Genomic DNA, 25,953 nt, shown 5'->3' on the forward strand with positions numbered 1-25,953 from the left:
TGTGTCTTTTTGAATTATGGTTTTCTCTGGGTATATGCCCAGTAGTGGGATTGCTGGGTCATATGGTAATTCTATTTTTAGTTTTGTAAGGAACCTCCATACTGTTCTCCATAGTGGCTGTATCAATTTACATTCCCACCAACAGTGCAAGGGGTTCCCTTTTCTCCACACTCTCTCCAGCATTTGTTGTTTGTAGATTTTCTGATGAAGCCCATTCTAACTGGTGTGAGGTGATACCTCATGGTAGTTTTGATTTGCATTTCTCTAATAATTAGTGATGTTGAGCAGCTTTTCATGTGCTTCTTGGCCATCTGTATGTCTTCTTTGGTGAAATGTCTATTTAGGTCTTCTGCCCATTTTTGGATTGGGGTGTTTGTTTTTTTAATATTGAGCTGCATGAGCTGTTTATATATTTTGGAGATTAATCTTTTGTCCATTGATTCATTTGCAAATACTTTCTCCCATTCTGAGGGTTGTCTTTTTGTCTTGTTTGTAGTTTCCTTTGCTTTGCAAAAGCTTTTAAGTTTCATTAGGTCCCATTTGTTTATTTTTGTTTTTATTTCCATTACTCTAGGAGGTGGATCAAAAAAGATCTTGCTGTGATTTATGTCAAAGAGTGTTCTTCCTATGTTTTCCTCTAAGAGTTTTATAGTGTCTGGTCTTACATTTAGGTTTCTAATGCATTTTGAGTTTATTTTTGTGTACGGTGTTAGGAAGTGTTCTAATTTCATTCTTTGACATGTAGCTGTCCGGTTTTCCCAGCACCACTTATTGAAGAGACTGTCTTTTCTCCATTGTATATCCTTGCCTCCTTTGTCATAGATTAGTTGACCATAGGTGCATGGGTTTCTCTCTGGGCTTTCTATCCTGTTCCATTGAGCTATATTTCTGTTTTTGTGCCAGTACCATATTGTCTTGATTACTGTAGCTTTGCAGTATAGTCTGAAGTCAGGGAGTCTGATTCCTCCACCTCCGTTTTTTTCCCTCAAGACTGCTTTGGCTACTCTGGGTCTTTTGTGTCTCCAAACAAATTTTAAGATTTTTTGTTCTAGTTCTGTAAAAAATGCCACTGGTAATTTGATAGGGACTGTATTGGATCTGTAGATTGCTTTGGGTAGTATAATCATTTTCACAATATTGATTCTTCCAATCCAAGAACATGGTATATCTCTCCATCTGTTTGTGTCATCTTTGATTTCTTTCATCAGTGTCTTATAGTTTTCTGAGTACAGGTCTTTTACCTCCTTAGGTAGGTTTATTCCTAGGTATTTTATTCTTTTTGTTGCAGTGGTGAATGGGATTGTTTCCTTAACTTCTCTTTCTGATCTTTCGTTGTTAGTGTATAGGAATGCAAGAGATTTCTATGCATCAATTTTGTATCCTGCAACTTTACCAAATTCATTGATTAGCTCTAGTCGTTTTCTGTTGGCATATTTAGGATTCTCTATGTATAGTATCACGTCATCTGCAGACAGTGACAGTTTTACTTCTTTTCCAATCTATATTCGTTTTCTTTTTCTTCTCTGATTGCCATGGCTAGGACTTCCAAAACTATGTTGAATAATAGTGGTGAGAGTGGACATCCTTGTCTTGTTCCTGATCTTAGAGGAAATGCTTTCAGTTTTTCACCATTGAGAATGATGTTTGCTGTGGGTTTGTCATATATGGCCTTTATTATGTTGAGGTAGGTTCCCTCTATGCCCACTTTCTGGAGAGTTTTTTATCATAAATGGGTGTTGAATTTTGTCAAAAGTTTTTTCTGCATCTACTGAGATGATCATATGGTTTTTATTGTTCAATTTGTTAATATGGTGTATCACATTGATTGATTTGTGTATATTGAAGAATCCTTGCATCCCTGGGATAAATCCCACTTGATCATGGTGTATGATCCTTTAAATGTGTTGTTGGATTCTGTTTGCTAGTATTTTGTTGAGGATTTTTGCATCTATATTTATCAGTGATATTGGTCTGTAATTTTCTTTTTTTGTAGTATCTTTGTCTGGTGTTGGTATCAGGGTGATGGTGGCCTCGTAGAATGAGTTTGGGAGTGTTCCTTACTCTGCAATTTTTTGAAAGAGTTTGAGAAGGATGGGTGTTAGCTCTTCTCTAAATGTTTACTAGAAATCACCTGTGAAGCCATCTGGTCCTGGACTTTTGTTTGTTGGAAAATTTTTAATCCAGTTTCAATTTCATTACTTGTGATTGGTCTGTTCATATTTTCTATTTCTTCCTGGTTCAGTCTTGGAAGGTTATACCTTTCTAAGAATTTGTCCATTTCTTCCAGGTTGTCCAGTTTCTTGGCATAGAGTTGCTTGTAGTGGTCTCTTATGATGCTTTATATTTCTGCGGTGTCAATTGTAACTTCTCCTTTTTCATTTCTAATTTTATTGATTTGAGTCCTCTCCCTCTTTTTCTTGATGAGCCTGGCTAAAGGTTTATCAATTTTGTTTATCTTCTCAAAGAAAGAGCTTTCAGTTTTATTGATCTTAGCTATTGTTTTCTTTGTGTCTATTTCATTTATTTCTGCTCTGATCTTTATGATTTCTTTCCTTTTACTAACTTTGGGTTTTGTTTGTTCTTCTTTCTGTATTTCCTTTAGGTGTAATGTTAGATTGTTTACTTGAGATTTTTCTTGTTTCTTGAGGTAGGCTTGTATTGCTATAAACTTCCCTCTTAGAACTGCTTTTGCTGCATCCCATACGTTTTGGATAGTCGTGTTTTCATTATAATTTGTCTCCAGGTATTTTTTGATTTCCTCTTTGATTTCTTCAGTGATCTCTTGATTATTTAGTAACGTATTGTTTAGCCTCCATGTGTTTGTGTTTTTTACGTTTTTTCCCCTGTCATTGATTTCTAATCTCATAGCACTGTGGTCAGAAAAGATGCTTGATATGATTTCAATTTTCTTAAATTTACCAAGGCTTGATTTGTGACCCAAGATGTGATCTATCCTGGAGAATGTTCTGTGTGCACTTGAGAAGAAAGTGTAATCTGCTGTTTTGGATGGAATGTCCTATAAATATCAATTAAATCTATCTGGTCTATTGTGTCATTTAAAGCTTGTGTTTCCTTAGTAATTTTCTGTTTGGATGATCCATCCATTGGTGTAAGTGAGGTGTTAAAGTCCCCCACTATTATTGTGTTACTGTCGATTTTCTCTTTTATAGCTGTTAGCAGTTGCCTTATGTATTGAGGTGCTCCTATGTTGGGTGCATATATATTTATAGTTGTTATATCTTCTTCTTGGATTGATCCCTTGATCATTATGTAGTGTCCTTCCTTGTCTCTTGCAACATTCTTTATTTTAAAGTCTATTTTATCTGATATGAGTATTGCTACTCCAGCTTTCTTTTGATTTCCATTTGCATGGAATATCTTTTTCCATCCCCTCACTAGCAGTCTGTATGTGTCCCTAGGTCTGAAGTGGGTCTCTTGTAGACAGCATATAGATGGGTCTTGTTTTTGTATCCATTCAGCGAGCCTGTGTCTTTTGGTTGGAGTCTTTAATCCATTCACGTTTAAGGTAATTATCCATATATATGTTCCTATGACCATTTCCTTAATTGTTTTGGGTTTGTTTTTGTAGGTCCTTTTGTTCTCTTGCATTTCCCACTTAGAGAAGTTCCTTTAGCATTTGTTGTAGAGCTGGTTTGGTGGTGCTGAATTCTCTTAGCTTTTGCTTGTCTGTAAAGCTTTTGATTTCTCCATCAAATCTGAATGAGATCCTTGCTGGGTACAGTAATCTTGGTTGTAGGTTCTTCCCTTTCATCACTTTAAATATATCGTACCACTCCCTTCTGGCTTGTAGAGCTTCTGCTGAGAAATCAGCTGGTAACCTTATGGGAGTTCCCTTGTATGTTGTCGTTTTTCCCTTGTTGCTTTCAATAATTTTTCTTTGTCTTTAATTTTTGCCAGTTTGGTTACTATGTGTCTCAGCGTGTTTCTCCTTGCGTTTATCCTGTATGGGACTCGCTGCACTTCCTGGACTTGGGTGACTATTTTCTTTCCCATGTTGGGGAAGTTTTCGACTATAATCTCTTCAAATATTTTCTTGGGTCCTTTCTCTCTCTCTTCTCTTTCAGGGACCCCTATAATGCGAATGTTGTTGCATTTAATGTTGTCCAGAGGTCTCTTAGGCTGTCTTCATTTCTTTTCATTCTTTTTTCTTTATTCTGTTCCACAGCAGTGAATTCCACCATTCTGTCTTCCAGGTCACTTATCCGTTCTTCTGCCTCAGTTATTCTGCTATTGATTCCTTCTAGTGTAGTTTTCATTTTAGTTATTGTATTGTTCATCTCTGTTTGTTTGTTCTTTAATTCTTCTAGGTCTTTGTTAAACATTTCTTGCATCTTCTCGATCTTTGCCTCCATTCTTTTTCCAAGGTCCTGGATCATCTTCACTATCATTATTCTGAATTCTTTTTCTGGAAGGTTGCCTATCTCCACTTCATTTAGTTGTTTGTCTGGGGTTTTATCTTGTTCCTTCATCTGGTACAAAGTCCTCTGCCTTTTCATTTTGTCTGTCTTTCTGTGAATGTCCACAATCTGCTCTTGATCACTCTCTGTAACTGCTCTTCATGAATGAGTGAGCAGTCTACAGAGGAGCTGTGTACAGTTCCACAGAGCTGGAGTTAGAACCCAGAGCCCAGGACTCTTCCTGCCAGCCTTGGTTCCTGCATCTTTGCCTGCAGTGACCTCCTCAAAAGCTTATAAGCTAGTCATGTGTGGCCTGGCCCCAACTCTGGCTTCATATGAAAAGCACCTGGGGTACTTGCTAAATTTTCAGACTTCTGGGCTACCAGAGGGCCTGATCTAAGATAGTAGGCACAGAAGAGTTCTGTAATTCCTAGTCTAGGTGCCTGTTGTCTCACCACTAGACTCTGAGCTCTTGAGGCAGGGACTGGATTTATTCCTAGTGCTGACCACAATGCTTGGCCCACTTCAGATTTCAGTACGTATATGCTAAATGACTGAGAGACCTTCATTTTGTTTTGCCAGAACTTTATTCAAAGCTCTTTATTCACTCAGAGCCTCAGCACATCTCTATAGAAGAGAAAAGAATTCTAAAAAAAAAAAGAAATCAGAGAGATTGTATGACTTGCACAAAATTTCTCAGCAACCTTCAGACCATAGTAAATTCTTAATGTTTGGGGCAGAGGGCCAAGGACCCCTTGATGACCTAATGAAACTCGAATCTTCTCAGAAAGATGCATACATACACAGAACATTACCTACTAACTTTGGGGTTTCACAATTCTTGGGAGCCCCTAGGCTGGGGGATGGACACTACATTAAGGCTCTCTACTGCAGTCCAAGGAGGAAAAGTTCATCTTTCCTAATAACTAAGTGTGATAAAGACTGTTGCTAATAGATTTCCAATTTATAACTAGGCATATGGTGACCTAGACTTCAGACTACATTTCCCAGCCTCCCTTGCAGCTAAATGAAACATGGGATTAAGTACTAGTTGATCTGAACATAAGCAGAAGTAACGTATACCACTTCCAGGTTGTGCCCTTAAAGGGAAGAATGTGCCTCCTTTTCTCTGCTTCCATCATCCCCACAGCCTCGGCTCCATCACCTGCATCAGAGTTTACAACAGCAGACTGGGTCTGATCAGCCCCTTCCACTCCTTCCATATCCTGCCAACCTCCAGCTGGCTGCCCAGATGCTCAGGTTTCACATAACCTTCACCTGCCTGGGCCCATCAAGCTGGTCTCTATTGGAGACCCACCATTTACAACATCCTTGCTAAATTCTCAACATGACACAGCCCCTGTCCTCAGGGAGCTCATCCTCTACTGAGGGAGACACAGGACAAGGGACCTCCACACACCAGGCAGAGAAGGATGGGTACCAAATGAGAACAACACAGAGCAAGGGCTCTGGGACTTGACCATGGAATAATAGTGGAAAGAGACCTGAGTTCTGACTTGGCCACACTTGTAGTGTGACACTGGACAAGACAGAAATTTCCTTTCTGTTCCCAATCATGTGTCAACTTAGTGTTGGGGACCACATACTAGTGAAGGTATTTCTCAGCCCCAACCCTCTGGTTCTTGATATTTCTCACAACACCTAGCATATCATGCGTTTGTGCTATTGTTCTGTAATGCTTCAGAAGGGGACTGGTATTACTTCCAACTCACTCAGGTTAAGAACTATAGTAATAAATTCCACCCATGATCTTGAAGGACTTCTGTGGCAGGTGACTTGACTCCCCAAGTGTGTTCTATAAAACTGAATAGTCCCAGTGGAAAAGTCATGGGGATGGATACGGTCTCCTGGGGTCATCCAGTCCATCCCCCTGCTTCTAAGCAGACTATATAACCATTCTATGCCAGGAATGGGAGGTCTTTACAGAGAGGATTCCACCTCACCTGAAGAGGACTCTCACCATGTTTATCTATTAGGGAAGACATGGTCATAAATAGCCTAAATCCCTGCCTTTTCAACTCAAACCACTTCCCCTGAGTCTAATCTCTGTGACTGTAGGGAACAGCTGGCCACCACTGTCTCCTGATGACCCTTCATAAACATTTATGGGACAGAGGTAAGGTGTGCCCAATTAACCCAGGCCATCTTGGTATCTGGGCAATTGCATTGACAGGAATTTGATTTGCTGTTTCCTGTGCAGACTTGAAGCTCTGCATAAAAGTGCTCCCTTCTACACTTAACATCTGCAAAGTGTACCCCACCCACCAAATAAGGTCACATGCCAGGGGCCTCCAAGCCCACTACGGTTTCTGCTGGACAAGAGTGAATGAGCCATATGCACACACCACCAGCTCATTGATTAGCCCACACGCCCTTCCTTGGTAGTTGTTCTGCAAGAGCCTAACTGGGTTGGGTTTACAACCAGCTCATAAGTGGGATCCACAGTGTAACATAGTGCCAGGGTGGATGAGGCACAGACGTGGGGTCAGAAGACTTAGATTCTTATTCCCACTCCACAGTACAAATTGGGTGCCCTTGGGTGAATCACATCAGCTCTGCAAAGCCTCAGTTTCTTCACATGTAAAATGGGATTAAGATCTCTGACCATGTGGCCTCACTGGTGTGCTGAGAAATAATAATGGGTGATAAAGTGCCCATCAAATATAAACCTGTGTCATAACTGTTGATGATACTGCTACGGTGGCTGCTTAACACAGCAGGCTTCAAAGTGGGTTGCCTGGACAGGGGGGCATGAGGAGAGTCACGTAATAGAACTTCTAGTTATATTTATTTTTATTTCCTGGGTGCAAATTTCTTTGAAGGTATGTTTTATAAAGTACATATTACATTGTATTTATAAAGATTGAGCACTCACTACCTGCTGATGTTGATCACTTTAAACAAATCCAATCATTTAAGCCCCATGAGGTAGGTACTCTATTATTATGCCCATTTTATAGGTGAGAAAATGGAGGTGGCTCAGAGAGGTTGAGTCAATTAGCCAAAGTTACACAGCTGCTAGGCACAGAAATCCAAAATGGAACCCAGGGTGTCTGGCTCAAATCACATTCTCTTTTCCACTACTTGCCCTGTCTGGTACAGAAAGACATCTATCATTTACAATAAATCATATTTTGCATATGCTTTATATTGTACATAATATGTGAAGAATTATAAGTAGCTAACATATTTTGAAGGGTGTGCCTAAAATAGTTTTCTGATAGTGCCACATAATCAAAAAAAACTGGGCCCATCTATTTTACAGTCTAAGCAAGGGGGGACAGGAAGATTATTGCCCTCACAGCAGGGCTGGGGCTGCAGTGAGGTTAAGTGAGGTGACTTGAGCACACAAATTAAGAAGGTGCGCACTCTGAAGGGCCTGCAAGCCTGGCCCTGCCTCCGTAGCATTGCCGGGGAGATAGGGGAGGCTCTTGGAAGCCACAGGAAGACAAAGACAAGAGAGAAGGGAAAAGTCTGCCTTATTTATTGTTCCCAAACCCCTCAACTCCTGTGCCCCCAAAGCCCTGGCTGAGACCTGCCCACCTCCAAAGGGCTCCAGGTGGCAGGATGAAGATCCTGGAGTGTGGGCAGTGGGTAGGTGGCCAGGAGGGTGACTAAATGAAGATTCCCTGCCAGCTGGCTGGAGGGAACACAGGGAAGAGGAGTTCCAGACTCGGCTCTATGACCTTGAGCTTCAGACTGGTCAGGGGTAAAATGGGAACAAGAAAAATCCCTTCCTGGAGCCCACACAGGTTGTGTGAGAGGGTGATCTGCCTCCTTCAAGGTTCTATACGGATAGAATGCTATTAAGTGCTTCGTAGAAAGCTGCACTGCATTACATTCTGTGGCTTCTCCGCTGAGTTACTCTAGAATTAACTCTTGACCCTGCCCACCTTCTACCCCTGTCCCTTTATTAGGTTGCCTTCCCAATCTGATAACTGGAGGTGGGGTGAGTATCTCATGTATGGTGACCTCAGAAAGTGAGATGCCCTCACCCCCAACTCACAGCAGTTCTGACACCCTTTGGTTCTGACTGCTGTTGCCTATACAGAATCCGCACAGGGCTGGGGGTGGTTGGGTAGGGGACATCAGGACAGGGGAACAGAGGGACCACCAGGCAGAGGACTCCCCTGCCAGCACAAGCCCTGACTTCTACAAAAGAGATTTCTCCCAAAGGAGACTGCCCCCTGCCCTGGGCCAGTGGACCTCAGAAAGGTCAGAACCCCTACAGTCAAAAAAAAAAAAAACCACGCACACAGAAAAGAAAGACAATTTGTGAAAGGCTGAGGGAAGCTGTCTCTATCTTTCAGAATGGGCAGCGTTCATCCAAGCTCACAATGAGGGTGGGAGGGGCATGTTCTTCTCCAAAAACAGGCCTGGAGAGACTAAGGGGCTGAAGAGCCATACATCCACCACCCAGCTTCCCAGCTCCATCCTGGCACTGGAAGAAATGAAGGTCTGAAAGCCTGGTATCATCAGGCATGCCTGACTGTCACCAAATGTCACAGTGGCCCAAAGGTTGCCTGTGCCCTGAGAGTTGAAAGACAGAGGGACAGAAGATAGCTTCCTAAACCCCTCAGTGCCTGTCTTTCCCTACGACCAACACTGCCCTCAGCCACTCAAATGTTGGTGAAAGACTCAGCCAACCAGAAACTCACATCTGGGAACCAGTGTGGATGTTGGGGAGCGGGAGAAGAGCTGCACTGTCTCTGGGTTTCCTCCACTCACAGCCTAAGGCCCGTTGCTATCCAAGACTTCCAAATTTTGCAAAACTTGAAAAGAAAATTACAAAGTATTTCCTTCACAGCTTTTTCCTTTAATAGAGGGGACACCGAGGCCCGTGTAAAATAATTTGCTCAGGTGGCACAGGGATATTGGCAGAGCCAGGTCCCCTCTCCCCCCTCCACTGCTCTCCTCATCATGCTCTGTTAGCGCACCCGCCAAGGAGATAAGTGAGCTGGAGAAGTGTGCCCAACGGACTCCTCCAGCCCTAGTGCGCCTCAGGTGGATACCCACCCAGGGAATCCCGTAAGGACCAAGGCGTCTTCACCACTCAGGAGTTTAGAAGCCCAGAGGTCAAGCGAGGGCCAGAGGTCAGGCAGTGCCGAACCCACACCTGCAGAGCTTCCAGCCCTCATCGCTTCTCCCAGGGGCCCCTTTCCTGCAGCATTTCCTTCTGCGCTCTGTGTCCACGCCTTGCGCTCTCCTGGCCCCCAGCGCCGCGCCGCGCCGCGCAGTGCGCCACCGCGCCAAGGGGCAAGGGCGAAATTGGAGGTGCCTGGAGGGGCCTCACGGCCCCCCGGCGGTTTCCGTTTCTTCCTTTCGGGGGAGGGAAAAATCACACAGCCCTGTTTGTTTCCCCAGTCCGCGCGGCGCGGAGCCCGGCATATGGACATTTCGCGCTCCGCATCTGTGTCATTTGTCGCGTTTTCTGTGGATGTCTGCGTGTGTGTATGTGTGTGTTTGAGGCCCGGGCGCTGGGAACAAACGTGCATCTGTTAAATTTGACAATAAAGTCCTACAGCGAAGCTGCCAAGACTGGGACAGCGGGTGGGGGCGGAAGGCAGAGAGGGTGGGGAGAGATGGAGTCTCAAAAGGCTATGCCAAAGCGCCTGGCCCAGGTATTATGTCGGGAGAAGGTGAGGAGAGCAGCTGCTCCTTCTCTCGGGGTGTGTATGGGAGCGAGGGTGCGTGTGTCCCTGTGAAGAGTACACACCGATCTGCTCAACATATGTCGCCACAAATCACAGTATCTCTCCCTCCTCCCGCCCCCCACTCCCTCCTAACTGAAGGCAGAGCAGAGAGAGGCGCTGAGAAGAGGCGCCGCTTCAACAGGTGCCTTGGTGCGCAATGCACCTTTTCACGCATTCACTGTCTCCGTCGGCGGCGGAGATAATGTAGACACTTTGTTTCCAGGCGCTGCGTGCGAGCTACGGACGCCCGGGGGGAGGCAGCCCTAGGCAGGGAGGGGCATCTGCAAATAAAGACCTCGGATGCTCCTGAGGTCCGGGGCCCTCTCTTCCCTTTGTTCGAGGACTCCCCGGGCCGGAGCTCCCTCGTGCGCCCTGGGGGGTGGCATATGGCGCCCTCTCACCTACCCAAGAAAAAGAACCGGCTACCCATTCAGGAGCGCACGAGGTCCCTGAGCCGGGGAGGGGGAGTCTCTGGGGGAATAGCTTCTCTCCCAAAGCGAATGAGGAGCCCTCCTTATCTCTCCCCACCCCACCTCCGCCATCCTCTCAGCTGGCGCAGCAGCCGTTGGGTGGGGAGCAGAGCGCAGGGCAGCACCAGCCTGCGGAAGCGCCCCAGCTCCCGGCAGATGAAATATGGGGCTGGTGAGCCCCTGGAGACCATATGCTTTCAATAAAAGAAGACAAATAGGACCGAGATAGGCCTTGCAGCCAACCTGTTATAAATGGGTGGCAATTGGGCCAATGTACACGCGGGAAGGCCGGGGGGGCGGGAAGGCCTGCTCCGTGCCAAATCCATGTGTCAGCTTCTGGGACAGGTGTGCCCAGGGGCCAGGGGCCAGGTCTCCCCCATCTGGGTTTATCACGGCAAAGGTAATATTGTGCTAACTATGAGTAAACAGTCACTGTGAAAACGAGAGAGGGTTTATCAGAGGCAAACTAGTTGGGGGGTGGCTTAACAATAAAGTTGCCCGCCTTGGGAGCAGGTGACGGCTGGCTGCGGGACTCCCGCAGTAGATGTTTTCCAAAGCACTCCACTTTACAATCTCTTGTAATTATTTATTAAACGAAATCTATTTATTATTATTTTAGCAAACACTGGAGACAGGTGGGGCTTTCTTTTCGTCGTCTCCTTTTGTTTGAAGGGCTGTTTGAAGTGGCTAGTCTCGGCCTGGGCAGCTCGCTCGCCAGATTTTTGTCTTCCCCTCTTTCAGCGCGGAGGCGAAGGCGAGAGAAAGAAGCCCCCTCCTCTGGCAAGTCATTAGCTATTCAGCCTCTTGTGGCCCCCCCTCCCTTCCCTTCGTTTCTCAAAGAGCCCCCAGGCACTGCTAAGATTACCCCCGCCGACGGGAAGGCGGCAGGGCGGACCGCTGCCTTCCTTCTTTTCCAATCTGCCCGCGGTCTCCAGGCATCAGGCTGTCGCCTCTCTCCTGGGCCCCCTCAGCCTCCAGGCAAGCCTAGGTCTCAGAGAGTCGAGGGGCGCGGGGTTCCCAAAGGCCTTAGAGGCTGTGGCCGGCCGGGGGCTTCAGGAACAGGCTCTGCTCCCGGCTGGAAGAGTCCTTTCACAAATACCGCCAGCGCGCACTGAGTTGTCATAGCCTGCGCCTCCGCCGCCAAAAGTACAGGAATTAACTTTGGAGAGGGGCCTGCGCATCCTCTACAGCTGAAAGGGAAGACGTGGATCCTTGATCTCTAATCCCCCAGGACTCCTCGACCTCCGGCCCCGCCCTCCGGACCAGAGGAAGGGCCGCGGAGAGTTCTTGAGTGCCTCAAGGAGATCACTGCCCCCGGCTGCTGCGCGCTCCTCGCCCTGTGTTTTGCGCAAAGCAGGAGTGGTGGCGGCTCGCAAGCCCTGGAGAGCCCTGAGCCGGAGTGGCGCTGGGGAAGCTGGATAAGAATTCTCAGAAGGTGCCAGAATTCTCTCCCAGTCAAGAAGATTCCCAAATATCCCCAGAATCTTCCCTGGTGCAGAAAGCTTGCCCTGTGGCTCTCATCAGTACACATGGGCCACCTGAATCAAGACTGAGCCAAGGCGAGTCCCGCCTTCAGTTCTCATCTGAGGGCCACTGCAGGATGAGAGCCCTGGTTGTGGGCTGCTCTTCAGGCCTTCAGGGACCCATAGGGGTGCTTTGATCCCTTATGGCCAGGGCTCCCTCCTCGGAGCCAGGCTGGGTCCCCTAGCCCTATGGAAGCATGCTTTGGGTTTCCTCTCTCAGATCCTAATTTGCAGGATAGAAATCAAGCAAGGCAGGTGTATAGGGTGAGAAAGTAGAGAGATGGAGCCTGAGTGGATACTGGCTCCCCTTGGCACTGGGAGATGGGGCCACTATCCTTTTTCTACTCTGACCCTGTCATTCCTCACAGACCCAGGACTTCTATCTTCTACATTTGGGGATGTCTGGTTTTGCCTTGAAAAAAAAAATTTCCCCCAATCAAAGAGAGGCAACAGCTGCAAGGGAGAATCTAAGACTAGGAGTCTTAGGACCTGAGTTCTATGTGATTCTGCTAGAACTTGCTGTGTGACCTTGCGTGAGTCACTTATCCTTTCTGGGCCTTGACTTTCCATCTGTAAAATGGGCCTAAGGTTCTCATTCTTATGACTAGAAGACAAATTTGGAGCAAGTTGTGACCTAAGGGAGGAGCAGCAGCAAAATGTGGAACTCAAGAGTCTCAGCAGGGACCCTTTGTTGGTCTGGAGCCTGGCTCCTAGCTTCAGTTCCCAAGCAACAAGGGAAGGAGCCTCTGCCAACAGCACACCAGCTGAGATCCTGAGGACAGCTCCCCCACCTCCACACAGACCTAGAGCCCTGGCTCCCTGGCTCCCAAGCATATCCACCCTCTCTCTGCCTCAAGGTAATTTCGCCCTCCAAGCAGACTGGGCAAGTGTCAAGAGGCTGTCACTAGGGCAGATATGCATACTTACTTACCTCATTCCCTCACCCTATCCCCTCAGTTTCCCTGCCGGGTCCTGCCCCCCTCTGCCAGCTTCCAGAGGCTCAGGTTATCTGGTTCTGCTAGAAAGTGAAGCCTTCGGGGTCTGCAGAGACTTAATCCAGACCCCGGTCTTCCCAGACTCAGCTTTCTCCCTGGGGGCACACTCACCCTGACTGACCAGAAGCAGAAGGCCACAGGGTGTCCAAAGCAGAGACAAAGGGACAGGCGGGGGAAGAAGGGAAGGATGGTGTGTTCAGACTCACTTTTATTTCCAGACACTGCTAATTGGGGGTCTTGAAGAGACCCTGCCCTGTGCTCACTGCCTGACCCCTGCCTAGGGGGCTGCACCAGGTAGTGCAGGCAGCCCCTGCCGGCATGTGATTGGACAGGAGGACTAAGGGGAGAAAGAGTTGATCTGCTTTTTGAAGCACCAGCACTCCAGGGGCATTTAAAATACACAGGGGCTCGCTGTGAACTCCTGGCCCTCTCCTGACCCCTTCTCATCTGAGCTCTTCCCCCACAGGCCCCGGCAGATTGCTAGGGTACTGTCCACAATTGGTAGTGGTGGAATGCCCCTGGAGGTCCCACCATAGCCACCCTCCAACTCTGAGGCACGATAAAAATATCTTAGGTTTCTGATGGGTAGTGGGATGAGGGGAGAGGTTCTAAGCACCTACATCTGAGCGTGGGGCATCATCTCAGGGCATGGTGGGGGGCTCCTCATCCCCAGGCAAAGGTCTCTAAGTGGCAGGGACATAGGCAGGATCTCTCTCTGTGGTCACCCTGTGCCTCCTCCCAAAATAGAAAGGGTCAGTGAAACATCACCGTCTGTATTTCCTAACCTGACCCATAGAGGAGGAGAGCAGAATGGCACTAGGAATTAGTGGATGCCCCCCCCAAGCTGATAGGACACCTGGCTCCTTGTCCTTTCAGAGTGGTTTGGGGGCAAGCTGCCTCCTTTCTGAGCCTCAGTTTCCCCTTGTGTAACACACAGGGATTGACCTACCCTACTGACTTCTCAAAGCCCCCTTCAGGGTACCAAGAAAGGGTCTGGACAGATGCCAAGGAAAGCCAGAATAGGAGCAAAGCGGTTTGCGGCCTCCAGACGCGAGCTAGACAAGGCCCGTCTCGCTGGGCGAGGCTCTTTGAGGAACCGAGAGTTGCTGGGACAGAGCCCGCGGGGAGAAAGCAAACAGAGCGGCATTCCCCTCCCCCGACCCCATCCACCCCTTTGTCCGGAATCCAGCTGTGCCCCGCGAAGGGCGGAGCGGGCTCGCGTGGCGCGGCCCCCTGGCCCGGGCGCTGATTGGACAGCGGCGCGGGCAGCAGCAGGGCAGGCACGCTCCTAGCCCGGGCGCAGCAGATAAAGCGTGCCAAGGGGCACACGACTGGCGGCTCAGAAAATCTGCAGGGTCTCGCAGCCGCGCCAAAAGAGAGCAACAGAGGCCCGGGCCCCCCTTTACACTTTTCTTCTCTGGGGCCGAAGAAACTTTCCAGCGGCGGCGCCTGCTTCTCAGCTGAACTTGCAGACGAAAAAGCCAGCGCAGCTCACCGCTGCTCTCACTGCCTACGGCTCTCTACTCCTTTGCGCCCTACAGCAAGGTAACGCCTGGAGCCACAGAGCGATGAGCAGAGGGGGAAAGCGGGTCCTCTGGTCCGACAGGGGCGGGGGGGTGGCTTTCTCTCGATTTTTCCCACCTGGCCCCAGGATTGGGAACTGCGCCCGGGTGACTGACCCACTCTTACCCTTACCTCTTACCCCGCCGCAGGATGACGCCTCATCCCTCGTGTGCGCCAGCTGTCCAAGTGACCCACGAGACGGAGCAGCCCTTCCCGGGCGCCTCGGACGACGAAGTGACCTGCGTCGCATCCGCTCCGCCCAGCCCCACTCGCTTGCAGGGGAACTGCGCCGAGACGGAAGGGGGCGGTTGTCGAGGGTCCTCGAGGAAGCTCCGTGCGCGACGCGGAGGGCGCAGCCGCCCCAAGAGTGAATTGGCTCTGAGCAAGCAGCGACGGAGCCGGCGCAAGAAGGCCAACGACCGCGAGCGCAATCGGATGCACAACCTCAACTCCGCTCTGGACGCGCTGCGCGGCGTCTTGCCCACCTTCCCGGACGATGCGAAGCTCACCAAGATCGAGACGCTGCGCTTCGCTCACAATTACATCTGGGCGCTGACGCAGACGCTGCGCATAGCGGACCACAGCCTCTACGGGCTGGAGTCGCTTGCGCCTCCCTGCGAGGAGCTGGCCAGCCCGGACGGCGGCTCTCCGGGAGACTGGGGTTCCCTCTATTCTCCGGTCTCCCAGGCGGGCAGCCTGAGTCCCGCCGCCTCGCTGGAGGAGCGCCCCGGGCTGCAGGCGCCTGCTTCCCCTGCCTGCCTGCACCTTGGCGCCCTGGCTTTTTCAGACTTTCTATGAAGGGGCCTGTCCGCTGCTGGGCAGTGGGTGATGGTAGAAAGGGAAGGGGCGGAAACCGTCGGAGACGCCCGGTGAAGGCCCTCAGGCGTACTTGCTCCTGCTGCCTCAGGCTCGCTGACCCCTGGCGGGCCCAGGCGCCCAAGAGGGTGGCAGGCCGGGTTCAATCCCTTGGTCTTCTGCGCCGCGCCAACTGCAACCCTCTGCCGCTGCCCGCGCGAGTGGGCACTGCAGGCTCCGCGCGTTTTAGGCCCTCTCCCTGTGGCCACCCCAAAATCTCGTGCAGAAAAGACGAGAATGATAGCACTACACAGCAGGTGACACCCACTGTCTCCGCCACCCTACCCCCACTGAAGTCTGTCTGCCAGTCTGTCTCTTACCACTCCTCCCCCAATGCGGCTTAATCCAATATTTGGTTTCTCAGCACTTGCTCCTGTTGCCCAGCGTGTCTTCTTCAAAGATGCCGCTGACCTCCTCTAGTCCCTATCAAGCCCCGGGGTTTGGGCCTCTCTACTCTGCCTTAATCCACGAAGGCGATCGATCCTCTGCCTTCTCCTAGTGCAATTTCCCGGAGCCATTGCCCTCCCAGGGGCGGGAGACGAGGCTATGAACAGGGAAAGCGCCAGCTCGGCTTGGGGAGCGCCTCCACCACCACCCTGCAAACTGAAGCACCCTTGTCTTTAAAAAAAAAAAAATCAGTTTGTAAATTATCTGATATCTTTTGAAATGAATTTTTGTCTGGTAAATTATATGGCCCCTCCCCTATTTTACACGTTTGTATTTATTGATGAGATTTCACAGTGGGAAAAGTTTTTATTTTGTACATAAGATGATTTAGGGACTGGTGAATGAGATTTTGAACCAATAAAAAAGGACTCTCGAGAAGCCTGAGCAAGGTAACTTGATGGTGCAGAGGGGAGGGCCCAGCCTCTGCGGCTGGGGTTGGGGGAGGAGGGGCCTGTCCAAGGAGAGGGATAAGAGTTTTTCTGGGGATCTGGGGCCTGGTCTGAGAAACTGTGGCGCTAGGCTGGAGGCCAGGCAGACTGCATTCTCAGGGCAAGTCAGCTATACACACTTGGAAAGGAAGAGCTGAAAGGCTCTTAAAAATCACTGGCTCAGCCCCCTTGTTTTATTTATGGGGCAGCGACTTGTCTTATTCCAAACAGCAGTTTAGGAGAAAGACAAGCCTCCAACTCGGGTTACTCACTGGTGGTGCTGGCCCTTTCCCCTACGCCACTAGCCTGAATTTAGAGTGACTGTTGCATTTGGGGAAGGGAGGGAGTAATAACCCTGCAGCAGGGTCAGAACCCTCAGAAATGCTGGTAAGCTGGGCATCCCAGGAATTTTCCCAAAGTGCTTAGAGCCCAAGCACATCTTCTGAGTTCATTTTATGCTGTCAGTGCTGAGGCTGTGGCCTTAGACTCATGGACCTGAGCAGCAGGGAGTAGAGAAAGTGGAGGGTCCGGCTGCAGTCTCTGACACCTCCCAACACCCAGCAAACTTGACTGAATAAACTCTTATTCTTTTCAAGGAACTATTCAAGGTTTCCAGCCCCATGTTCTCTATTACTTCCAAGGTAGAGTAGGGCTGATGCACAGTGACACTGACATGTCCCCAGAGCACTGCTGGAGCAGCCCTACATTAGCTTCCAAGACCCCCAGGACCTCTGGGAAGCAGGTTTGAGCTCTAAGAACCCAGAGAGTCTGCCTGACTCTCAGGAACAGGAAAATGGAGGGTGGGCACACTACCCTACGAGTTGAACCCCAGAGGCCTCCTTGGATTGGCCCGGGGTGCCAGGAGAAGAAGCGGGCCAACCCCAGTGGGGAGTGCATGGCACAGTCAGGGGCTGGGAGTGGTTGGGTAGGTTGCTTTCCAGTGTTAGAGTGCAAAGGTGGTGGCTTTGCAGGGGTTAATGCCTCTTGTGTCTGTCTCTTATGCCTTCCCCACTTCAAATTGAGCTTTTCCTTTCTCCTCTATTCCTAGGTCCCTAAAGGTAGCTCGGAGGAGATATGTCTTAGTTATCAGGGGCTGGATTTGGGGGGTGGGAAGGGGGACACTGCAAACGAATGAATGAGGCTGTTGTTTTATTTCATGGCTTTAATCTGGAAGGAAAAGATTAATGGGTTATTGGTGACTTCTGCAGCAGCCAATTTTCCACCTGGGGCACCGCCCTGGGGCAGGTGTCGGGCAGCTCCATGTTGCACAGACCAAGCCAGGGTCTGCTAATTACTGGGCATTGGGGGGAGGGGTGGACAGACATAAAAATCAGTAAGGTCCATCTCTGTCCTCCTAGGACAATAGCAAGTATATAGACAAAATCATTCAAGGCTAAAAAACATTAGTGCTGAGTGGAGGTAGGAGCCACAGAAGGGACAGTGGGACTGTTATCTGCAGCCAGATTGGGAAGCTCGCCAGAGAAGGTGGCATTCTGAGCCAGGACTAAAGGTTTGGAGAGGAAGTCCTCAAGCAGGAAGATCATTCTTCCTGTGAAAGGCTGTGGGAAGTAGTGTTCAAATAGGCAGGGGACTCCTTTGGTGTGAACGACTTCCAGAAGCAGAAAAAGTGTTGACCCTGCGTTCCAGGTGGAGACACCCACTGCCCAGTCCCTCTCCTGCTTGTGAGGGCGCTCATTAAGGAGCTATTAGTCACCCAACACACGCAGACTGGTCCTTCACCCCACAAATTAAAAAAAAAAAAAGTACTATTTAACCAACTCGAATGCTGGGCTGCCACCTTGGGTTGGGGTGGATTTGATCCCCCAGAGCTGTCAGCTCTAGTCTCCAAGTCAGGAGGAGGTGGAGGAAGGTTTAGGACTCCTTGCCCAGGATGAGTTCCATCAAGGCGCATGGAATCGTATTGAGATGGGAAACCTCATCCACGCCTCTTTCCAAAGAGCCCCTCATCAAGAAAGGCAAGGAAACATTTCTGGGTGGCGCCTACAACTAGCCCAGTGGCATCACCACCACGCCGCCCCCCCACCCACCCATCCTCGGGTATTTTGCGTTCGGCGGCTTTTACAATTGGTCAGGCTGCTCTGGGTCTCAGCTGGAAGCCCACACACTACACCTCGGCTAGAGTGGCTGCAGAGCCTCCCGTGGTCTGAGGTCGTCGCCTGCGCCCCAGCTCCCCAAAACCTAGACAGGGTCCCAAGCGGGGCCAGGAAAGACGCTCCGGTCGAAGGACTCTTCCCCCTCTTGTGCCTTTGTCTGAGCCCTGGCTTCCAGAAAAACAGCACATGAATCTTGCGGCCACCCCATCCCACCCCGTCCGCACAAACAAGCAGGTAGATTTATGGTGTCCTGCCCCCATCCCACCCCATCCCCAAGCCGGCCGCAGTCGGAGGACAAAGCGTCCCAGGGCTATTGGAATGCTAATGTCTGGGAGCCTGGCCGCGGGGCTGGCACAAAGGCAGGCGGGGCCGGGGGAGCATGCAACCCCACAGGCGCCCTCTGCCCCTCCTCTCACCCAAGGGCCACTCTGCCCGGCTGTGTGACCTTGGACGAGTCTCTGAGCCTCAGCTAATTCACATGAGAAGCTGGAGAGAGTCCCTAATACCCTTTCACTGGATTTCTGAGTGCTTAAGAGAAGCCCTTGCTTGTGACGGACGGAATTATAGACCCCGGCGACCACGGAAAAGAGACAGTGGGAAAGAGCCTTTAGACCCAGGGGAACAGTGTGTGTTCAGTGTGTGTGTGGGCAGGAGGGAGAGGAGATTCAGCTGAGAATGTGGTGCAGAACAAATGCTGAGTGTATTATAATTACATTTTACATATATGTAATTAAGATTCTCTGCCACGTTTCTTTTCCCTCTCCTCCCCTTTTAAATATCTGCAGACTGTGCTCAAGAAGGAGTGGGGGGCGGCAGGGACACTCACTCACCTTACTTGCCTGCTCCACCTTCAAAGGGCCAAGAGCACAGACTGTGGGATACTTGGGGCTGGACACTTCTTATCTCAGGTCCCATTCTACAGCCGGTGAGGGGGGCAAGGCAGGATGGTGACACCCATGGAAATAGAGACCCAAAGTCTTGGAAGTAGGTGACTTGCCCAAGGCCCTCAATCGCTCGGTGAGTTATTGGAGCAAGTTAAAAGTGTGACCCTGGATCTAGGCTAGTAGTTTAGAGCTCTCTCCCTCTGTGCCAACTCAGTCTCTAGGTGTTTATGTTCTGACTTGAGCTGTGTCCTCTGGGTCTTGTAAGACCAAGAGACTCCCTTGCGCTTTGGCCGCTCTCCGGAACCCTAGCGAAATTCACAGGCTGCTGTGTGCCCCCTCTGCTTCTGTGATCCGAGGACCAAAGCGGTGGGAGAGAGCGTCAGCCTGGCTAACACGGTCGGGCACCGAGGTCCTGAAAAGCGGCGGCGTGCCCCTGACCATGGTGCTGAAATGACTGCGTTGGTTCAGAGGAAAGACGCTCCTGGGAACTTGGCGTCCTCAGTAAGGAAAACCACCTATCAACCGCCTCTGCCCACCTTTCCAGTCCTGAGTCCCTAGGGAGCCCCCTGTGGATATATAGACCCAGAAGGCTGTCGGTTTCCTTGATATGGTGGTGAAAGCACAGACTCTGTTCCTAATAACTGACTGTGTGACCCCAGAAAGGCCTTTTTCTCAGTTAGGACAAAAAAAATTCCCTTATAAATGATGGAGTTAGAATTGAGTTAGTTACCAGCTGAGGAATTTCTGACAGCATATGAGAGGTCTGAGGTGGAACAATATTGGAAGTTTAGGATGCAGCAGCCCTAACTGGAAAACTGGTTTGGAACTTTGCCCTCGATAATTTTTGAAGACAATCTAGGTTAAGCAAGAGCAAAGTGCCATTGTTTGCCTTTGATTGGGGGGTGGGAAGGGGGCATTCGCCATACATATTCTTTTCTAACTTTGCACCTTCCTTATATAATAGTTTGTATTTTGGTTATTTGCTGCCCTGGATACTTCAGGAAGAATGAATTAAATACTCAGGGTGAGTGAGTTCGGTCTAAGATCTGAAGTTTTCAGCTATGAAAACAGGAAAAATATACAACATTTTAACTTGACTGTGGATGATGATGGTTGCGTGTTTCTAATTTGTATGTGTTTCCATCTTTGTGACAAGATGCTTTAATAAATCTCTTAAATGTTAAAAGGGGGGGTCTCATTCTTTGGGTTAAAATGAAGTTTTAGTTATTCCAAGAACAAAGACAAAAGGAAGTCCTCCAAACACATACATAAATAGCAGAGTGGTTAAGAACAGTTACTTCAGAATCACACAGACATTAGTTCAAAGCCTGGTACTGCCACTAACTAGTGGTTTTCAATTATAACCCTTTGCCTCCCTAAGGCCCCTTTTCCTCACCTGTAGGGTTGGGACAATAAGTAGTAGCCACTTAATTGGGCTGATTAAATGTGCTTGCTTTTAGTGCACATTAAGCTGCCATAAGTGGTAATTATTATTATTATTATTATTAACATCTTCATTTGTCTCAAATTCTTCTCATTCTCCCAGGATTTTTTGGGGTGGAGGAGGTTGCTTTTGTATGAAATTGAATCTCCTGTGCAGTGCAAGCTGACACAAAGGCCAAGGGCCACCCACCCCTTCCCGGTGACCCTCCCCAGCTGTGATCTACCCTTCCCATGCTCCAGGATTATACATCCAGATGTCACTTGGGCACCCCAAATGAGACATGTCCAAAATGGAATTACTCTCCCCTAACTCCAAACTAATGCTGCCTCTTGTTCCTGATCTCACTAACTAGCATCACCCAGTCATCCGTACTGGAAATCTAGGGTTCATCTTGATTCTTCTCTCTTACCACCCACAACCAATTAACCCTTAAGTCCTGCTGATTTGTCCTTCCCACTATTTCTTGAACCTGGCCTCTCCTTTACCTCCTTATGATGACTTCTCTAGTTCAGGCTCTCAACTTTCACATGGAGAGACTGCCCAACTGATTTCTCTACCTCTAATCTCAATACTTGTCCCTATACCCTCCATGCTGCAGCCACAGAAACATGCAAATATAACATTGTCACTCTCCTGTTTAAAATCTTGAAGTGGTTCCAGTCATCCCTGGGATAAAGCTCACGTTCCAATAGAGAAGGATGTTGTAAGGTGAGCTTTGATGTGATGTGGATCTGGGTTCAATTCCCATCTGGTTCACTAATTATCAGTATGACTCATGAACAAGTTCCTTAGCCTTTCTCTCAATCTCTTCATCTGTAAAGCAGGGATAATAATATTACCTTATGGAGTTTAGATTAAAGTAAACCCAGGGTGCTATAACAGACTCACCAATAATTCATTCTGAGGTGAGCATTCCATGTGAGTGGATAGCTCTGCTCTGGGACCTACATTCCTTCCATCTTCTTCCTCCCCCAGCTCCTAGGTCCCTGCCATCCACACGGTTGAGGCTCATTGCCATGGGTCCCAGCCAGTGGGAAGGGGAAATAAGTCATGGAGGAGCCTCACCCACAGTCTTAAAGCTTAGACTCAGAAGTAGCATGTTTCACCTCTACTCACACTCCCCTGGGAGTACATGATCATATCCCCTCAGCCTAACTGGAAGAGGGGCTACGTGCCTAGGAAGAAGTGAAGAATGGGTTCTGGCAGGTAATGAGCAGTCTCCACCACAGGACAGTTGTCAGGATTACATTGGATTATATGTGCTAATATTTGTTTTTATCATCGCGCATCACTCATGCTTATGACCAGAGTCCTGCTGCAACAGCCTTTCTTTCATAATGCCTTGCTTGCCTTGGCATTTACCCTCAGAAATACTGACCTGCTTGAAGTCTTACCCTTAAATACAGTCAGTACCACTTCCATGCTTTTTTCCCACACTGCTCTCCCTGCCCAAACCCTCATTCCCCCCTCCCCAAATCTCCAACGTGGATATCACCTCTTCTCAGAATCTTTCTCTGAACTATTCCTCCCTCCTTGCTCCTGCTTCCATAATATCCTGGGCATAAGAATATCCTTGCACTTTCCAGGTAGCGTTTGTGATTATCTGTTTGCTATTTGTGCCCTCCACTGGCAAAGGGAAGTGTCCTTCCTGTCTCCAGTGAGTACCCATTCTCAACCATATGCCACATGTTTTTAGAATGAATTAGAGTAAGTGAATTGACTGACTGAATGAAAGGTATTTCAATTATATGTTGAGAAATTTCCATCCTTCCCCCGACGGGCTGCTATATAAAGGTCAATGAATATTTGTTGAATAAGGGAATGAATAAATTAATAAGTTATACAGAGACCCATTACCCTTCCTTCATCATGCCCTCCTCAGCACCAAAATAACCTGTCTTTGGCTGCCAATGGGTTTATTTTAGAAGATGCCCCAACTGATTTGGCGAGACTGTGTTATCACAAGAGTATCTGTTTCTGAGATCACCAGTAACAATTCCGATAGTCAGGTGTGGGTGATCCCTCCTAAGATAGTACAGTAGAGCATGAAGCTTGGCATCTATCTCAGCTCCAGCCCTTCCTAATTCTATCACTTGAGCAAGTTACTTAGCCTCTCCAAGCCTCCATACATAAAAATTTCTCCAAATATCAAAATGAAGAAAACCACACCTACCTCATAGGGTTTTATGAGGATTCAGATGAGATGACAGATATGTCCATACACTTCATGTGCCTGCCTGCAATTTGAAGCAGACCTCATTATAATTCCCACCCCATCTCCATCTTAACCCTACAGAAGACTAGCTAAGAAGGCAGAGACCAGGACTCACTTTCCCACATTAACCAGGGAGAGTTTATATGACTTGCCCAAGCCTGTTAATTATGGAGACAAACTGATGCTCCTGCTATTCTAACATCATCACCAGCTATAGTATCTCTGTCCTACTAGTTATCTATTGCTGCATAACAAATTACAAAAAAACTCTATTACTTAAAACAAGAAACATTTATTTTGTGGGTCTTCTGTAGGTGAGGAATCCAGGCATAGCTTAGGTAGGCATCCCTGACTCAAAGTGTCCCATGTGGCTGCAGTCAGGGTGTCAGCTAAGAATGTAGTCTTACCTGTTGGATTCGCTGGGGACAGATCCACTTCCAAGCTCACTCATGTGGCTGTTAGCAGGACTCAATTCCTCGAGAGCCGTTGGACTGAGGGTCTCACTTCCTCAGTGGCTTTAGACCAGAAGCTTTCCTCAGTTCCTTGCCACATGGCACTCTCCATAGGGCAGCTCACAACATGGAAACTGGCTTCCTTCAACGCAAACAAACAAGAGGTAGAGGGACACCCAAGACGGAAGCCACAGTCTTTTTGTAATCTCATCTCACAAATGACATCTCATCCCTCTGCCACATTCTATTCACGAGAAATGACTAAATCCAGCTCACAGCCAAGGTGAGCGGATTACACAAGGGCACGAATACCAGGAGGCATGGAGCGTTGGGGTCCATCTTAGAGGCTGCCCATCACAGCGGCAGTAGCAGAATATTTGCTGCCTGCCTTCTACACCCTAGAGACAGACAAACACACATGTGCACGCACATGTGTGCACTCACACACATACACCTCTCTAGGACCAAATATATCAAAGTTCAAAAGAAGAAAGCCTAGGTGATTTGACTCCTGGGGCTAAAGCAGATGTCTCTCTGTCCCCCAGTGCTGGGTCTGTTTCCAAGAAGGGCCCAGGAGGGGCACCATTAAGTGAGCACTGGAGCCACCCCAGCTGATCTCTGACATCCGTTTACTGCTTTCACAGGCCTCCCCACCCCCACTCCCGGAGGCAGAGATTTAGGACGTCTGGAGCCTGGACACCGTACCCACTGAAGGGAAATTTACTGCCTCTAGAGAACCAGAGCCTGACTTGGGGTCTTGAATGCATCTTTTTCCCCTTTGCCTCCGCTTTATTAGGTTAATCATTGCTTGAATCGGTTGCCATGGTTTGGGCAAACCCATGGTGACTCTATAATGAAGCCTGAAAGACTTGGACCCCATTTATCATCCCCAGTGTTTGGGAGGCCCAGAGCCTCATTTGCCTCCCCCAGGGTCTGAGTGCCACCATTCTGCCTGGGGCCCCTATGCTCCTTTTGAACGAGGAATGAACATGTGGCGACTTGGAAGAGAAGAGGAGACCCACACAGGTGGAGTGAGCAGGGCATTGCACATTCCCCACCACACACACACACACACACACACACACACACATACACTTATATTTTTCACTCTAGGAGTCCGGACACAGACCAAACACACAGGCAGCTCTGCCACAATTTTTCTTTCTGGAAAGTGAGAGGCAGAGAATGATGTTCAGTTAGAAGGGATCCAGGGCTGTCCTTATAAACAGGGGAGCTTGTGTCTCAGCAGATCCAGATTCCACACCCCCTAATCCATGGGCACAAATTAAGCAGTGCTGCAGTCCTGCAATGAGGTGGAAACAGATGGGGCAAGGCCCAGTGGGAAAATGGAGGCATACAGAGGTTCAGCAACATGTTCAAGGTCACCTAGTGATGGTATAGCCAAGGTAGAACCCAGAACCAGTAAAATTTATTTTGAAAAAAATCACAAATAGAGGTGCATAATGAATTCTCATGTATCCATCACCCAAATTCCACAATTATCAACTCAGAGGCAATTGTTTTTCACCCACATACCTACCCACTTCCCCCAGCACTACCTCTGTGGATTATTTTGAAGCAAATCCAAGACATCATACAATTTCAACCACAAATCCTTCCCCAGTTTCAGGGGTTTTTTGGGTTTGTTTGTTTGATTTTTGCTCAACATAAATTGCATAATAGAGTGTAGCAGCTGAGAGCTGCTCTGAAGACAGACACTCTGGGTTCAAATCCCAGATCTGCCCCTTCCCAGCGGTGTGACCTTCAGCTAGTAACCTAATGTCTCTGAGCCTCAGTTTCCTCAACTATAAAAGGATACAATGATACCTCAGAGGGTAACTTTCAGAATTAAATGAAATTTTACAACACAAGTGCTCAGCATCTGTGCCAGGGGCAGAGTAAATGGAGGCTTTTATTGTTTCCATTTTTGCTACCACTGTACCATCAGCAATGGCTGTAGTCCGGTAGGAAGTCAGCTCTTGGCCTCCAACATCCAGGTCTCTTGGTGCTGTCCCCTGGCATAGAGGCAAGTGGCTTGTCACTACTACTCCGTGCCTGGCACTGCACTGTGAGAACACAGACCTCAGCAGTGAGCTTGGCGTCAGGTGCTGACGGCCCCCAGCCTCTGCCACTCACAACCCTGCTCAGCTCTGCACTATGGACCCCCAGATCAGCAAGACCAGGCCCCCCTTCTCTTCTCCTTGCATCTTTAGGCCTTCTGACCTCTTTCCTGCTGGTCCCACTTGTGAGCAGGTGTCAATATACCTGCCTTAAGGTTGCATGTATATGTGTGTGCATGCATGTGCCCATGCTTCTGTGTGTGCATGTACATGTGTGTCTGAGTGTGTGCTGTCCCTCTGTGTGAACTAGCATATTCTCATGCATCTGTGTGCTCAGCCTTTGAGAGAGACCCCAGATGGAGACTAAAACC

The 25,953-nt window shown here is 48.7% G+C and overlaps 2 protein-coding genes across 2 annotated transcripts in view; one reads left to right on the plus strand and one right to left on the minus strand.

The window, feature by feature from the left end:
- FAM241B (family with sequence similarity 241 member B) overlaps positions 1–23,664 on the minus strand; it is a 172,348-nt gene extending 148,684 nt beyond the window's left edge. The window contains exons 1-2 of the mRNA XM_082424621.1: positions 23,478–23,664; positions 23,029–23,092 (exon numbers count right to left, since the gene is read on the minus strand). The gene's annotated coding sequence lies outside the window, so the exon portion shown is untranslated. The remainder of the gene's footprint in view (positions 1–23,028; positions 23,093–23,477) is intronic.
- NEUROG3 (neurogenin 3) lies at positions 14,834–15,481 on the plus strand (the record flags this gene model as incomplete). The annotated part of the gene is made up of 1 exon (XM_082424001.1): positions 14,834–15,481. One exon carries the CDS (start codon positions 14,834–14,836, stop codon positions 15,479–15,481), a length of 648 nt encoding a protein of 215 aa, XP_082280127.1.
- Positions 23,665–25,953: the final 2,289 nt, after the last annotated feature.

This window comes from Balaenoptera physalus (genome assembly GCF_965194825.1).
Source record: "Balaenoptera physalus genome assembly, chromosome: 14".
Lineage (NCBI taxonomy): Eukaryota > Metazoa > Chordata > Mammalia > Artiodactyla > Balaenopteridae > Balaenoptera > Balaenoptera physalus.